At 41.7% G+C, this 17,794-nt stretch overlaps 1 protein-coding gene across 1 annotated transcript in view; it reads right to left on the reverse strand.

Moving 5' to 3' along the window:
• The window catches only part of SEMA3A (semaphorin 3A), a 201,053-nt gene that overhangs the window by 28,684 nt on the left and 154,575 nt on the right, over positions 1–17,794 (reverse strand). Inside the window, exons 7-12 of the mRNA XM_083503348.1 lie at positions 13,486–13,628; positions 12,070–12,184; positions 11,878–11,947; positions 10,600–10,744; positions 7,545–7,764; positions 2,446–2,537 (exon numbers count right to left, since the gene is read on the reverse strand). Coding sequence (XP_083359474.1) covers positions 2,446–2,537; positions 7,545–7,764; positions 10,600–10,744; positions 11,878–11,947; positions 12,070–12,184; positions 13,486–13,628 — 785 coding nt within the window. The remainder of the gene's footprint in view (positions 1–2,445; positions 2,538–7,544; positions 7,765–10,599; positions 10,745–11,877; positions 11,948–12,069; positions 12,185–13,485; positions 13,629–17,794) is intronic.

The following is a 17,794-nucleotide window of genomic DNA, read 5'->3' on the forward strand; positions in this document are numbered from 1 at the left end:
GAAGGTTTCAATAACGCATTTGGTTGGCATGCATATTTATGGTATGACAAAATCAAAGTGCATAGTGCCTTTAAAAATCACATTGTAAGGAAAGCGTTGTTCAATGTATGGATGAGATACAAAGACCTGTTGGAAAACAAAACCCCTAGATGGTTGTCACCCTTAGAGGCGAAGGCCCATAAGAAAGTCAATATGGAGGTCGGATGGCCAAAGTATTGTGAGATTTTAGAACAGGATGGAGAGAAACTGAAATTAAAGAGCCATGAAAAACTAAAACCCAAAGTACAAGATTGGCTCCACTATTATCAAATAACGGAGGTTTTTAAACAAGACAGGAAAATTGGCTTCCAGGTGGAAAAATCAAAACTTGAGACAGAATTGCTAGAACCCAATACTAAGAATTTGTCAAGAATGTATAACTTGCTGTTGAAATGGAATACACAAGATGAAATAGTTAAATCAGCTATGATTAAGTGGGCACAGGACATCGGCCATAACATTATGTCTGCTGACTGGGAAAGGTTGTGGAACACCGGAATTAAATTCACGGCATGTAGTGCCTTAAAGGAAAATGTGATGAAAATGGTATATAGGTGGTACATGACCCCAGTCAAGCTAGCAAAAATTTACCACTTGCCTGACAATAAATGTTGGAAATGTAAGGAAATTGAAGGTACCTTTTATCATCTTTGGTGGACATGCCCGAAGATTAAGGTTTTCTGGGAGATGATATATAATGAAATGAAAAAGGTATTTAAATATACCTTTCTTAAGAAACCAGAGGCCTTTCTCTTGGGCATTGTCGGCCAATTGGTGCTAAAAAAGGATAGAACTTTCTTTATGTATGCAACAACAGCAGCAAGAATACTGATTGCAAAGTATTGGAAGACACAAGATCTACCCACCGTGGAAGAATGGCAGATGAAAGTGATTGACTATATGTCATTGGCGGAAATGACGAGCAGAATTCGGGACCAGGGAAAGGAGACTGCGGAAGAAGATTGGAAGAAATTTAAGATCTATCTTAAGGACTACTATAAACTTGAGGAGGTTTAGAATGTCGAGATTCTACAGAGAGAAAGGGTTGCAGTAATATAAGATTAGAATAAGAAAGGACTATGATGAATTAGAGTTGAAAAAAATATTTATAAGTTGCTATAAAATTTGGACACGAGGATGCAGAAAGGGGAGGTATGGGGAAGTCCGAGGAAAGGAGTTTATGAAAAGACATTATGAAACTATACTTGTTTGTTTGTTTGTTTTCTTTTTTGTGTTTGTGTGTTATAAAAATTTTTGTAAAACTAATAAAAAATATTATAAAAAAAAAAAAAGGAAAGCTTGACATGGGACAGCCTAAGAGGATTTGTCATTTTCTTTCTTTTTAAAATCTTAGCCAGTTGAATTTTAACAGTGACAATTAATTAATTAAATTTACAACAATTTGCAGGTGAATAAACAAGAATTCTGATGAAACATAGGAAGCTCTCAGACGCTTGGTCCATCTAGGTCAGAAGCATCGACAACGACTGGCTCTGGCTCTCTGGGGATCCAGTCAAGGGATCCAGGCATCACACCTGAGGCCCTTCAATCTCTGTGATCTACCATTGAGCAAGGAAAACAAACAATTCCCTTTGTTTCTAGACAATGCTTCCATATGCTGCAGTTGGCATCATCTTTAAAAAGGCATCTCTTGCTGCGTAGAAGAGATGTGGAATCCCACTTCCAAGATAATTTGTAAATTCTTACATTAAAGTAACTCCTTTTTTAAAAATCTGCCTGGCTGACTATGGGACAAGTTTTTAACTGATCAAAATGTTTATTGAATCAAGTTGATTAATCGGCAGTACAACTCAATCTCAGCTTTATCTTCTCATTTTCTTCATACTCCCCAGGATGGCACGAGATCAAAATCCATTTAAACAAAAACATGCATTGGAAATCAGCTCCTAAAACCATGCCAACTTTTGCCTACATTGTGTACTTCTTCAAAATTATTCTTAATTGTCATGTCATAGAAACCCTCAATGTCAGATAACAGACTTTTCACTACGCCTTTGTCTTCATGTCATATGCCCAGATGCAGAATTAATTCTGTATATTTTTCTGGGGAGAAGACAGGCAGCAAGACCTTCAAATGTTACAGATGGTTTTCACTGTAAATTGCAAACAGTCATATCTATTGGTTTGAGCAGCCCAGTGAACAAGGGGGGGGGGAGGAGGGGAGGAGAGTCAGCAATATAATTTTTGCTATTAGCTCACAACTGGCACTGAAAGCTCTGAGGTTTATTTTGACTAGTGCCTGAATCTCTAATTGAGAAGCTAATTAGAAAGGTTTGCTGGACTCTTCCACAATAAACCCCGTCTCTGCAGCTGCCTGCAGGGGGTGGCGAGGGCAGCAGCAGCAGGGGAGCGAAAACAGATCACCAACATTTCAATCACACTCACCCGAAAGACTGTCATTTCTTCCAGCAAAACTTCCTCCAAATCATGCCAGGTCTCTTTAGGGATAGAAACTACTTTCAAAACTGTCCCAATATCTGAAATAAAGACAGATACCATTTTGCCCCTTGAGTCCAAGAGCAGTCCAGTCTCAGATCTACAGAAGTTTTATGTTTCCCACAATACAAATTATCGTATTTCAAAAAGGGGATTATGCAGCAATGCGTTCTTTAGAGTCGGCTCCATACAATACCCATTTACCTTCAAAATGATCTCAAAAGTTCTCAAAAGTTTCCAAAGAAGGATTATACTGAAATCTTTTAATTGCATAAAACCCCCCCAAAAAATCTGAACTCTGAACCCATTTTAGCTGTCAGCAAATGAACAAGGCAGTGTAATGTTACCAATGAAATGTCAGCTGCCACAAATGTGTATTTAAAGACAGGAATACACAGGATCAGCTAGGGCTACATTTTATGATTTATTCTCAAGTCCAAAGTATTTCATGTTTTCTTTTTCTTTCTTTTTAAAAATAATAATACAAGGGCAGATGTGAAAGTGAGACTTCATGGGGACACACAGACAGCTGGAGGGATGCTGCCAAATTAATTAAGTTGTCAGATCTGTTAGGAATCAGCTGGTGATTCCGAACAGTGCAGAGTTTGAGTTGAGAGTCCTGCATTGGACTATATGAAACTTGGGGGTCCCAATTCTATGATTCTTTGAGATACAGCAACCAATATTGATGCTGTGTTTTCGCAGAACCTTATCAGGCATCATAGTGGACAGCGTCCCTGGAAATATATATATATATATATATGCTTTCGTAGATTTTCACGGGTACAGGAATGCAGGTTTTGGTGTCTTCGGGTGTCTTCCCGTGTAAGAGTTGGGGTGTCTAGGCGACGTTTCGACGAGGTCTCACTCGTCATCTTCAGGCTGGTGCTTTCGGCTTCTTGTTACTGGTAACAAGAAGCCGAAAGCACCAGCCTGAAGATGACGAGTGAGACCTCGTCGAAACGTCGCCTAGACACCCCAACTCTTACACGGGAAGACACCCGAAGACACCAAAACCTGCATATATATATATATATATATACACACACAGTGGTGCCCCGCAAGATGAATGCCTCGCAAGACGAAAAACTCCCTAGACGAAAGAGTTTTCCGTTTTGGAGGTGCTTCGCAAAACGAATCTCCTATAGGCTTGCTTCGCAAGACGACAATGTCTTGCGAGTTCCTGTGGTTTTTTCCCCCTCCCCCCCTTTTTCTAAGCCGCTAAGCCGCTTATCAGCTGATCCGATAAGCCGCTAAAAGCCGCTAAAAGCCACTAAAAGCCACTAAAAGCCACTAATAGCGCTAATCCGTCAATGGGCTTGCTTCGCAAGACGAAAAAACCGCTAGACGAAGAGAATCACAGAACGGATTCTTTTCGTCTTGCGAGGCACCACTGTATGTGTGTGTGTGTGTGTGTGTGTGTGTGTGTATATATTTCTTTACCGCTCTATACCCGAAGGTCTCAGGGTGGTTCACATAAAATATAGAATACATAAAATCAAAACAAAAGCAGCAACCCAATTAAAAAAAACAAAACCCAAAAGAGCCAGCATTTTTAAACAGGGTGTAGGACGTAGATAAAGTCAGACAAAGGCCTGGTTGAAAAGGTACATTTTTGCCTGGCGCCTAAAGGTGTACAGTGGTACCTCTGGTTGCGAATGGAATCCATTCCGGAGGCCCGTTCGCAATGTGAAAAGCCTCCAACCTGATGTGCCGTATCTGTGCAGGTGCATGGCACGATTTGGCACTTGTGTGCATGCGCAAAGTGCGATTTACCGTCGCCTGCGCATGCGCAAGCGTCAAAACCTGGAAGTAAGCCTTTCTGGTACTTCTGGGTCTCCACGGGAAGCAGCCTGTAACATGAAGCAAATGTAACACGAGGTATGATCTGTACAGTCATACCTCGGGTTGAATGTGCTTCAGGATGAGCGCTTTCGAGTTGCGCTCCACGGCAACCCGGAAGTAACAGAGTGCGTTACTTCCGGGTTTCACCGCTTGCGCATGTGCAGATGCTCAAAATGACGTCATGTGCATGCGCAGAAGCAAAAAGCGACACGCGCATGCGCAGATGTGCCGTCGCTGGTTACGTTCGCTTCTAGATGAGAACGGGGCTCCGGAATGGATCCTGTTCACATCTAGAGGTACCACGGTACAGTGGTGCCCCGCAAGACGAATGCCTCGCAAGACGGAAAACTCGCTAGACGAAAGAGTTTTCCGTTTTGGAGGTGCTTCGCAAAACGAATTTCCTATGGGCTTGCTTCGCAAGACGACAATGTCTTGCGAGTTCCTGCTGGTTTTTTTTCCTCCCCCCCTTTTTCTAAGCCGCTAAGCCGCTTATCAGCTGATCCGATCAGCAGATAAGCCGCTAAAAGCCACTAAAAGCCGCTAATAGCGCTAATCCGCTAATCCGTCAATGGGCTTGCTTCGCAAGATGAAAAAACTGCTAGACGAAGAGAATCACAGAACGGATTCTTTTCGTCTTGCGAGGCACCACTGTATAGTGACGGTGCCAGGCGATAGCTAGTCTGTTGCAGGGTTGCTGAGAACGGTTTGCAAGGGGCAAACTAAAGAGCCCAAAATTATAAGGGAAATAATTTCCTTTGGATGTGCTTTAAATGTATCCTGTGTGTGCAGGATTACCGACTTTTGGCCTTGCCGCTGTTCATCTGCCTCCAACGGCAGCTTTCTTTGGGGGGGCAGCCAGTGATAACATTTCTCCCTCTACTGTGAAAAGCTTCCCCTGCCGTAGGCAGACAAATCACTTCACCCAACACTGCAGAATAACTGACCTGCAAATTGTCAGCTTTTCTTAACTGGAGTATTCCAGGTGGAAGAGGGGAAGGGGATAAAAACACTTTACTAAGCTTAGAAGTTGTGCGGGGATGCGGGGGGCAAAGGATGTCATTCGGAAGCTACCGTTTTAAACAAAGTCTATATCAATTTTGTCAGCATCAAAGACTGGAAGATTTAAGTTCTTGCAGCAGGAGGAGACACCACTACAAAGTAATGGAGAACTGGATTATTGCCACGTTTAAAACATTTTGAATTCTATAACAGAGGTTTGACAAAGCCAAAGAAGGCAGCCTAGCAGATAGGCATTAAATCTTTCAGATAAATAGTTCTATTTTAAGAGGGACCTTTCCTCCCCCCCATTAGTGGTTTGCTGCTCTCTAAAGCCTCTGAGGTCAAATGTACAATGTGTTAAACCCTACAGTGTCTCTGATCAGGCCTCAGGCACCCAAAGCGAAGCTTTATCTGTACTCAAGATCAGGCTTACGTGGAATAATATTTCAAACAATTTCACACAAAGTGAACCAGGCCCCTCATTTCAGATCAGCAAGCTTTGGCGAGTAACTCATCTTACAAGATAAAATTACTGTTATTAATTCACGTTTACTGAAAGATGGACTCGAGACTGTGTTAAATGATCCGCTCCTGCCCTCAAGTCAAATTATGAGGGCAAAAATATGCATTTTGGTGTGCTGGAGAGGGATTGAAGTGAACCATCACTGAGGTGAGAGGTAGAGCAAAGTATCCAGATGTATACTTAAAACAATGCTAAATTAATCACATTTCCTTTCCACTAAGACTCAGGGAAACAACATAACTTACTTCCTCCTTAACTTGCACTAGACCTCAGGAAAAGATGGTGGTATTTTCATTTAGCATTTATTTTTGTTTAAGTGAGCTGCTGTGGCCAAAGCAACCCGATAATCTCTTGCTATAGTGGGAATTATAATCTCGCTCTCTGAGATTAATCAACCAGGCCACATTGCCACATTGCCAACTGTCAGACTCAGATGAGATTTAAGATGGAAGCCTGCTGACGCTCCTTGTGAGCTGGGTAGGACTGCAGACCGGAAGACAAGGAGACAGTCTTGCTTTTCCAGAGATCAGGATAAAAAAAGACTGAAGTCACACACAGCTTGAACTTAATTCAAGCTTTAATTGAATTAGTATTAAATTGGGAGTCCCCAGGGGTTGGCAGCTCCTGGGCCAGAAGGGAGAATACAGAACTAAAGGCTGCTGCATACAAGATAAAACAAAGTGTTTTGGACTAGTGTGCTCTCTAACGTGCTGTATTCGGGACATTTATTTTGGGGAAGTATTTTGGATATGGGAAATTATTCAAATGTGCAAGCCCCAAGCTACAAACTGAAATGGCATAGTCCGGACACAAGTTGATCATCCAGTGAGAAATTGGGTCTAGAGTTATTTAAATGGATGTGGTCATTACGTCAATCAAGTAAATTGCAAAATAAAAGAATTCCTTCCAGTAGCACCTTAAAGACCAACTAAGTTAGTTCTTGGTATGAGCTTTCGTGTGCATGCACACTTCTTCAGACACACTGAAACAGAAGTTGCCAGATCCTTCTAAATGGCTTAGTCATGTATATGCCATTTTTCACCTTCTCACCCCTTGCCTTTTCCTGTAAGACCTATTGCAGTCGTTAAGAGTCGTCAACAGGCTCATCTCAGCTATCTGCCAATCTCCCATCCCCACCACCCTTCTGAGTAATACCCCTCCCCACCTTCTCACTATATAGAAGGATCTGGCAACTTCTGTTTCAGTGTATCTGAAGAAGTGTGCATGCACACGAAAGCTCATACCAAGAACTAACTTAGTTGGTCTTTAAGGTGCTACTGGAAGGAATTTTTTTATTTTGACTATGGCAGACCAACATGGCTACCTATCTGTAAGTAAATTGCAGTCCACTCAAAATAGCGTCGAGCCTTGCTTGTAAGCAATTCGGTGAGCCACACTAGAAGACAAGAACGGGGCTCTTTTTCAGCAGGAACCCACCGGAACTCAGTTCCGGCACCTCTCAGGCAGGTGCCATTGCCATTCAAAGAGAACAAGGGAAGCGTTCATTGTGTGTTTTGGCACCTCTTGATTTAGAAATATAGCACTAGCTACTTTCCACCAAAAACTGCTTTGGTGCAAGTCCATTCATGTTGACGGTACTTGCACAGAAGGAATGCTAAACATCTTGGACTCTTCTGCTCTGTTTTCCATTCACCGTCTAAAGAGGTTTGCGGAGCCTTACCTGTCCCAATGAACATGACGTCATACTGCCCATCCTCTGCATCTACCCGATCGACCACGATTTGTGTGAACTGGTAATCCAAATCTGTTTTGATCATTATGGGGCGATTATTGATGGGAAATACGGGGTTGTACATCGCTGGGTGGCTTCTTGCGAATGTGATGACTTCATCAGGAAGATCCTTGGTTGAGTCAAAGCCACCAAATGTTTTGCTTGGACACTGGGGAGGGGGATGGCAAAAGAGAATATTGTCAAGAGATTACAACAGTGAAATTCCCATTTCCTCAGTGTATATACTGAGGTCTTCACAACAACCTTATTTTTTCACATGCTGCTGCATCATCATACTAGTCCTGCTCAGAGGTTTTATTAGTAGTGTCCTTTATTTTAATAGGTCTACTCTGAGTAGAACTAAAGTTGGTTACAAGCTAGCATCGCCAATATAGAGATAGATGAGTCAATCTGTGTTGGGATATACAATCCCTCCAGTATATGCAAGCCAGTGACTTGCTGAATTCAAATCTCAGCATAAGCAAAAGATTGCCAAGTGTCTTTAGGTAAATTGCATTTTATGGGGATAATAAGAATACTGGCCTGAGCATTCAGATAAATCGTGCTGTTAGAGAGTTCCAATCAAACATCTGATTTGGCTTCCACTCTGCCTTCACCTCTTTCTCCAACTCCAAACAATTCTTAGCTTAGGGAAGGGGGAGGTGGTACTAGGTGAATTTGGACCAAGCTGAAAGGGGGTTTTACTCTCGCCTCATTCCTAAAGACGTGCAAAGTGCTTTGAACACTTGAAGTGTAAAATATTGATAGCATTATTATACTTTCTGTTCATTTCCTTTGATTTAAGAACACAAGTGCCCTAGTGTTGCAATAACCTGCGTCGCCTATGTATTCCTAAAACATACAGCACTTGAAAGCCAAAATGTAATTAAACAACAATCCTGATCTTGCAACACACTCTGTAGGGAGAAAAATCAATTATCATGGCTATCATCTTATTAACAATTCATCAGGGAGGACATTAAGAAAAAACAACAACATGTGTCTTTTAAAAGAATAGGAAGGTGTCCTCCATCGCAGCACCAGTTCTATGTAGCCTGGCTTTTATCATATATTAGGTATCATTTTATTATGTGCTTTTTCCTAACAACGAAACTCAAGTATCCACTTTTATTATTGAATATCAGAGCCTGAGATAACTGTGTATCAAGCACAATTAAAAAACAGAAAAACTGCAGGAGGTTCCCTTCTTCTGTTTTTTGTTATCAATACCACATTCTAGCAGTTAAATAATACCAACAATTAACAACAGTTTTTTCATAGCTTATAGCAATTTTGCATTAAAAAAATATATCCATATTTCACATCCCAAAGGCAATCTTGATTTTCCAGATGGAGTGCAATACTGATTACTTGCATTAATTAGATAATGATTAATCGGATAATGTATGAGAAGTGCTTTGAACAAGAAAAGTAATTTAGAAGTGCTAAGTATTGTTAATGCAGCTGGGAATTCATATACAAGAACATGTGTGAATAATCTTTTTGGATTTTCTAAATGGACTGTCTCGATCATTTTCAAGCAGCCATCTACAAACGTTGAATTTACAAGGAACGAACATACTACGAGGCGTCCAAGGACGCTGTGGGAACTTTCCCCTCTCAAATTCCCCAGTTCAATGGTGCACTGGGATCCCTTAGGAAACCTAAGTGCTAAATCATTTCAAGGAATTCATCCTTCATATACTGTATTGATTTCTTGTTTGCATCCCTAGTGCTTTAAATGGAAGCTGTGAAGCTAAAAATCCATGTTGCCTCTGCATAATCCAGGGCCTACCAAAAGCTGACCTTAGAGCAGATTAACACGGCCCGTTCTTCTGCAAAACGTATATTTGGGGAGGCACCAGCCTCGTCTTTCCTAGAGCTGAACTGTCCTTTCCCCCTGGTTGTGTGCAATTGTAATGATCACTTCAATGATTGCTTCATACCACTTTTAAATATTTTTTCTCTTGCTGTACACCAGCCTGATGTTTTGTGAGAGGGCAGTAGACAAGTACTTTAATACTTCTGTGAACCACCCTGAGACCTCGGGGTATAGAGCGGTATATAAATTCAATAAATAATAACAATAAACAAACAAATATAAATTATTTGGCTGTGCAGACAAGCCTGTGAATCTCAATGGAGCACAGGTTTACTGCACTTAAGGGGGCTGGCAAATAAAAGATTACTAGAGGTGTGCAGTACAATTTCATGCATGTTCACTCTGAAGTCATCCGCAGTAAATTTAATAGGTCCAGTGGCCAAATTACGTTTGGTTTTTGCTACATAGTTCTGTCCTTGGATGTTGGTTTTTTTTGTTTGTTTTTATCAGTACAGTATACTAGGTTTGGAACACATATTCAGAAAAAACACATGTATGGATGCCACTTCATAGTATGTGGAAAAACACACTGTGTTATGGTTACAGGTAGGTAGCCGTGTTGGTCTGCCACAGTAGAAACAAAATTAAAAAATTCCTTCCAGTAGCACGTTAGAGATCAACTTTGTTATTGGTATGAGCTTTCGTGTGCATGCACACTTCTTCAGATACCACAAAAGCTCATACCAATACCAAACTTAGTTGGTCTCTAAGGTGCTACTGGAAGGATTTTTTTTAATTTTGTTTCTAGACTGTGTTATGGTCCTCAACACCAAAAATCCCCTGCCCTTTTCTCTGAATGTATTGATTGACTCAGAATTTATTTTTATTTATTTTTTATTATTAGACTTGCATACCGCCCTTCTCATCATAATATCTCAGGGTGGTTCACAAGATCAAGGCATTTAAATGAGATGTCTTTCACAGTTAGAAGGCATGCAATACTATTTCAATAGGCAATTGAAATTCATGGACTGCTTTGGGTGGATGAAATCAATGTGCATGTTTCTAGAGCGATTCCTCAGTAATTATCCCTACAGAGAAAACAGTGGTATTTCCCCCCAGATAAATGCCTGCCAATACAGCTTGGGCACCACCTAACTGCCCAGTGAGTAGGGCACTTACAGTTCCTGGTCGTGGGTATGGGACTCTTCCTTGGTAGGGAACCCATTGATAGTTGGGACCATCTCTGTGAGCATATGGACCCAGGAACACCCTCCTCACGTCCGTCATGCTATACATGCACACAGCCGATCCTTTAAAGATGTTGCTAATAATAGACGGGGTGGAAAAACAGGTAGGTAGAGAGAGAAAAAGAAGCAATTGTTTCTAAATTAGAGAGGTTCTAGAAATACCAGCTTTCCATTTATTTATTTTCTGTCGCCAAAAAAAGCCGACAGCGACCTTGTGCAATTGTCTAACCAAATCAAAATGAAATGCTTTGAAAATGGGATTCAGTCGAAACAATTTACTTTGATAGAGAATTATATCCACATTTTAATTTCCCCTTCCCTCCACGATCTTCAGGCATTTACTGTCCTTTAAGTCCCCGTCTTCTCCCTAGCTAGCTTTGTTTCCTCCAGTACCCATGGGGCTCAGCTTCCTTGAGCACTTACAAACCAGGCAAGCGACAACCCTCTGAAAGGGTCTGGCGTTGTTGCTTGTATGGTGTGCAAATTCTCTCTGAAGAGCCAAAGCAAAAACATAGGGACAGGATTTGGCTTCCAGGTCAATGGAAACAAAAAGTTTGCATTCAAGACACACCAGAAGCAATTAGGCCTCCTATACAACATATACAGTGGTGCCCCGCAAGACGAAGGCCTCGCAAGACGGAAAACTCGCTAGACGAAAGAGTTTTCCGTTTTGGAGGTGCTTCGCAAAACGAATTTCCTATGGGCTTGCTTCGCAAGACGAAAATGTCTTGCGAGTTCCTGCTGGTTTTTTTCCCTCCCCCCTTTTTTCTAAGCCGCTAAGCCACTTATCAGCTGATCCGATCAGCAGATAAGCCGCTAAAAGCCGCTAATAGCGCTAATAGCACTAATCCGTCAATGGGCTTGCTTCGCAAGATGAAAAAACCACTAGACGAAGAGAATCACAGAACGGATTCTTTTCGTCTTGCGAGGCACCACTGTACTAAGAAAAGGGTTAATGCAGAAACACACACACACACACACACACACACATTCTTTTAAACCGTGTGGCCGCAGACTTCTGAGCGATTATATATATATTGCTCATACGAAAACTCCAGTTCATTAACCTCTTACATCTACTACTTTTCTAGCAGTTCAAAGGTTGAGAAAATGCCTTCTCTTTTAAAGGACCATGTTAACAAAGAAAGCTTTTAAAAACAGGCAGCCTCCATGCTCTCCCCCACAAGAAGTAAAATGATATGTCCGCTACCTGGAAGTTGTAAACACTCCATAGATGATTGGGGTTTTAGGGTCCTTTGAGTTCATTAGAAACACATCCTCTGTCAAAATAAATAAAATGAAATAAGGGGCAAGAAGCAAAACCAGCCGCCAATTTAGTAATGAGCATGCAGCTGGCCAGGGAGAGAATGGCTCTGTCTTCAGAAACACTTTGACCACTTACGGAGCTCATCAAAATGAGTGTCAATGCCGTTGGGACCTGGCACCGAACAAATCAGGCGTGCTTTGAGGAAAGTGGTCCACTTGTTGACGAGACTTCTGTGGCCACCAAAGTCATTCTACAAAAGAAACAACTCATGTCAGGACATAAAAACAGAGTCTTCTTATTGTGTAGGAAATCTGACTGCACCTGGAATGTGTGGAGGAAAAGTCAGTGTGGAGAAGCCCTCCGTGAAGCTGTAGTGACACATGGGAGTTCCCACTTCAGTGCAGCCCTGCGTAGAGTCCCACCGCCTCCAAAATAAGCCCGCTCCACACATGGCCTTGTCCAGTTAGGAACTGGAAGCGGCAATATAGCACCAGAGGTTTGTGACTCTCTGTGCAGAATTGCCATGAGGTTCAGAGGGGAAGAAGGAGGTTTGTAGCTGGCTGCAATCCATCGGCCCAGTTTACAGGTAGCCTCTGCTGCTAGTTTCCCAAACTTTACCCCAAAGAGGAAAGGTATATCTCGCTTAAAGACAACGAGAGCATTTCCAGACTGTTGCTGCTGCTCTACAAACGTTACACCTACTTTCACCACAAGCTTCCCAAAGGAAGACTGGAATATAAGCCTAAAAAGAGAAATAACTGTTCTTACATCAAGTTGGAGTCACAGGCCCAGTTCAGGTGAACAGAATGCCTCAGACCTGTGCGTTACCATGGGCTTCTCTACTTCTTTTGCTGTGAGAGCAGGAGAGCAAAAGCTTCTGCTTTTATTTCAGCACAAACTGCAGTTCCATGTTTTGTTTGAACTTCCATGTTTTGTGGTTTCGAACTAAGGTTAGTTTAAGCAAACCAGACTCAAACTGAGCCCAAAGCTTACCATTGTTAATTCCTCATCACATAAAACATGAATATAAAAGGTAAAGGTAAAGGTACCCCTGTCCGTACGGGCCAGTCTTGCCAGACTCTAGGGTTGTGCGCTCATCTCACTCTATAGGCCGGGAGCCAGCGCTGTCCGCAGACACTTTCCGGGTCACGTGGCTAGCGTGACAAGCTGCATCTGGCGAGCCAGTGCAGCACACATAATGCCGTTTACCTTCCCGCTGGTAAGCGGTCCCTATTTATCTACTTGCACCCAGGGGTGCTTTCGAACTGCTAGGTTGGCAGGTGCTGGGACCGAATGACGGGAGCTCACCCCGCCACGGGGATTTGAACCGCCGACCATGCGATCGGCAAGTCCTAGGCGCTGAGGTTTTACCCACAGCGCCACCCACATCCCGTTAAAACATGAATATGGCCATTGTTAAATACCTTATTATACCTATTATTTGCCACATCCAGCCACAATACTAAATATACTGGTATTAGTGAAGTGATCTTTATTTACAATTGGAAGAATATGATTGTGAGTGTATTCATCATCCAGTCACAGTTTTACCTTACAGATCTGTCCTATCCTGGCATGTGTAGCTTTTCCAGAATGCTCCCCATCAATTGCATTTTCACGGAAGAAAAAATAGATCTTGTCATCCTCTGGGTTGTCACTTTCGGGGATCAGGTGAGCACTAATAAACCGAGGATCTGAAAAGAAAATGCAAGTGTGTACTACAGCAATGATAGATGGATTACAACAAAGGATCAGAGGTAGTGGGGGAATGGAGCTTATAAATATCCATTGCATAAGCTTTGGGTCATTCAGATTGTAGATCTTCCCAAGACTTGGTGAGTGATTTCACAGTTTCTTCTTCCACAAAAACTCGAGCACTTACTACGATTTGCCCACAGGTCCCTGAAGACTTAGCTACTACACTTTGAGGGTGAAATGACTGAGCTGCAATTAATGTTCATGATATGGACAAAAACAAGTGGATGAAATTTTGAGAAGCAGCAGAAGATAGGGCAACGTTAGGACCAGCCAAAATTGCAAGTTGATTTATGATCAAGCGTGAGTTGGAGTGAGCAATCTTATTCTTCAGTTTCTAGTCATCACCCATTGCTGAGGAGAGTTTGCCCATCACTTTAGCGGGAAAATAAATAGGGAGACACCAATCACAGGGAAATGAAAGGAAGAAACCTCCAGCAACATAATGGGAAAAGGCTTCTATTAAGTCCAATCTGTTTCAAACCAAATTCTTTCTCAGGATCAGTGTTTCTTTCTGGGGGGATGCAGAGGTACGCATACCCCTAAACATTTTGTGTGAATCTACATTTGCAGTATTTCAATATGAGTGGGAAAATGAGAGCACCCCTAAACATTTCTTAAGAAAAAAAGCACTGTTCAGGATCATTATGAATATAAACAGTATAAAACTATTAAACACACACACACACACACACACAAACAAACACAATCTTTGGGGCACTTGTAATTTTATCAGCGAAGGAAAGAAAAGGGATTACTGTTTTTTTTATCCTTTAGAATGTTCTGATTTCATACTAAAACACAATATTTCTTTAGTTATGCCTAACCAATGTAAATAACACATAAAGAAAATGGTGCAAATTAACTTCAGCAGCATGTGCTTCCTGGCCCTGATCCAGCTTTACTCATACACAAAAAGTTGCACAGAAAGAGAACCTCCAAATTTGCTTTGAATTTTGCTACTAGTGGCATCAACTGGGAGGGCTATATGTCTCTACACCATATCATCAAAGGGCTCAAAGTTTATTGGTGGCAGCTGAGCACTTCAGTCCAGATCTCTTCTTTTCATCAAAATCTGTTCGATTTTGAGTTGCTTAATATTGAGTTGCTGAAACGGAAAACCAATACTATGAGTTAGGGGAGTTCTCTTGCACAACACCGGAATAATTTTAAGGGAATTCACTCTTAAAGCAAAATTTAAAGAAAATTTGGAGGTTCTCTTTCTGCTTTCATGGAATCGGAGGGATTCCATGGGAAACCAAGAGACTCACTACATTACGTAAAGAGGAAAGCTCCTCAGCTGGACCAGAGTAACTATGCATGTCACTGCATGAATAAATGGCTTTGGAAAGCATTTTCACTGTTTCTGACTGGTCAAACTTTCGGGCAGTTTAGCCACCTGGATAAATCAATATATTTCAAATCAATGAAAGAATGTTTTCATGTCAGCTGCGCAGCCATCTGTGCTTTTGATCATTTAGTTTCTGTTCTCTGTAGCTCTGCAATTCCTACATAGAGTATAAGAAATAAACAAAGCCGATAGGCTAGATCTGAAGACATGCATTTATAAGCATGCATGCATTGCATACGAAGCAACTCAACAGCACAACAGAAGCTTTTCATGTTTATGATGACCTACAAGAATGAAGAGAACACAAAAAATATTTCAACATGCGCGCGCACATGCACACATGCACACACACACACACAGTCTGCTCTATCTGTTAGTTTCCATCATGTTGCATTCAAGCAATAGCAAAGCTCCAAACAGACTCACTGAAAACAAAAACAAAACCATCTGCTCATAACTCTGCTTTTGATAAGCAACAGGAAGTGACCCCCAAGTTTAAAAGTCAGAATGCAAGGCATTTGGGGATGTATGAATATAATATTTTAAAAGTGATTTGAAAGGAGAAGAGTTCACTAGTGTAAACATATGCAGCTGCCTTATATTGAGTCAGATCATTACCCAGCAGAGTCTCTCTTCTTACTGGCTTTGTCTCTCCAAACGCACATCAGATTCTGATGAATCCTAAATACTAAGCTTAGGTCTCATGCCCAGAAAGCAGGGGGCCAAGTGGTTGTCTGCTTGTCCCGTGCTTTCTAGGTCCTCATCTGAGTTTTTCTTGCCACTTTCCCCTGGAAAACCCACTCTTTAGCGCTAAATTGGAACAAACAGCAGTCCACACAGCACCCAATTGCCAATTGTTCCAATTCAGAGAGTTCAACGTTGGGTTCCCCTGGGAGAAAGCAGAAGGGCAAACAGAGGGGTGGATGAGTCCTTCACTGAGCTGATTCACAGAAATTCAGGATATGTCTGTGGTGAAAATGGTTCTCCTTCAAATCACTTCAGAATGAATCTGGGGGCTCCTGAAGCTTTGTGAGAAATTCTGAGTCCACCGGAGCTGCTCTGAGTGTGATTTCCACAAACTCCCCATTTACAGTGGTGCCTCGCAAGACGAAATTAATCCGTTCCGCGAGTCTCTTCGTCTAGCGGTTTTTTCGTCTTGCGAAGCAACCCTATTAGCGGCTTAGCGGATCAGCGCTATTAGCGGTTTAGCGGCTATTAAAGGCTTAGCGGCTATTAAAGGCTTAGCGGCTTAGCGGCTAAAAGGCTATTAGCGGCTTAGCGGCTTAGAAAAAGGGGGGGAAAGCGGGAAAAAAATCGGAACACTCGCAAGACGTTTTCGTCTTGCAAAGCAAGCCAATAGGGAAAATCGTCTTGCGAAGCAGCTCAAAAACGGAAAACCCTTTCGTCTAGCGGGTTTTCCGTCTTGCGAGGCATTCGTCTTGCGGGGCACCACTGTACAGAAAATACCAGGGAGGGGAAGATAGGGGGGGGGGGACAGATTTGTGATTGACAGCTCTTGCTTCCAACCAAGGGATAACTTTACCAGGGCTCTCCTTTTACTTCCAGTCACTGTAATTCTGGGAGAAATGCAGAAGGATGGAAGAAAACCAAAAAACAAGCAAGCAACTATTGAGTTGTTTACACACACACACACACACACACACACACACACACACTGAATAACTCCTTCACCCAGGCACTAATCCTTCTGAAATTTTGCAGGATACTTCCCTAGGGGCACATCAACAGTGCATGCTATTTTTCATGCAAAAGGGCACCCACTTTGACTTCCAAGTGTTATAACTGTCTTCACTACACCTCAACATGCCACAACATCATCCCGTATGGTAGTATCAACAACAGACTTGTACAAAATCCAAAACAAATACAACTTTAGAATTTCTCCTCCCTAGTCACAAACAATCTGTGTTGAAGTGCATTAAAAATAACAAACTTCAAAAAAGGGGGGGAAAAAAGAGAGGGAAAAATGTCTAGAACATGATTAAGCATGATCAAAGAAGGATAAAGCCACAGTGGTAAGCTTTCTCAACTTTAACCAGGTCTCTGATCTCTATGCCAAATCTAAAAATAGACCTTGGTTTACAACAATCAAAGCAAATAATAAAATAATGTATACTCCCCCCCCCATCTCTTTTCTTTAACAGGAAAAAAAAATATTTGTTGTAACTCTAACAGTATTTCCTATAAACACTACATTTTGGGTGCCTCACTTCCATTAACAGTTCTTCCCAATTTTTATTGGCAGAAACCACAATTAAGGCATCCTTGATCTAACAGATGCAACTTAAAGAAGAGGCACAGAGCTGACTCTAAGATTCATTGTTTTCTTAAGCAATAGCAACATGTTTTGCTTGTCTCAGCATTTCAAGCTCAGATGAAGCCAGGGATATATATATATATATTTTAAAAAATCAATCTAATACTCTTTCTTAAGTATTTCTTGCCAGCTACATGACTAAACTACAAAAGGAAAACCAACACAAGAACATAAGGTAGTATTCCCAAATGAGTTATATTCAGGATTTTAAGTGTGATATATACAACAGATAATATGGACATTTGTTGTTACCTATCAATGCATTCTAACAGTACTGAGCAAACAATATAATTCTTTTGGCAATATTTCCCTCAGATATACAGAGGTACCTCGGGCTAAGAACTTAATTCGTCCTGGAGGTCCGTTCTTAAGCTGAAACTGTTCTTAACCTGAGGTGCCACTTTAGCTAATGGGGC

Source organism: Podarcis liolepis (assembly GCF_965112155.1).
Source record: "Podarcis liolepis genome assembly, chromosome: 5".
NCBI lineage: Eukaryota > Metazoa > Chordata > Lepidosauria > Squamata > Lacertidae > Podarcis > Podarcis liolepis.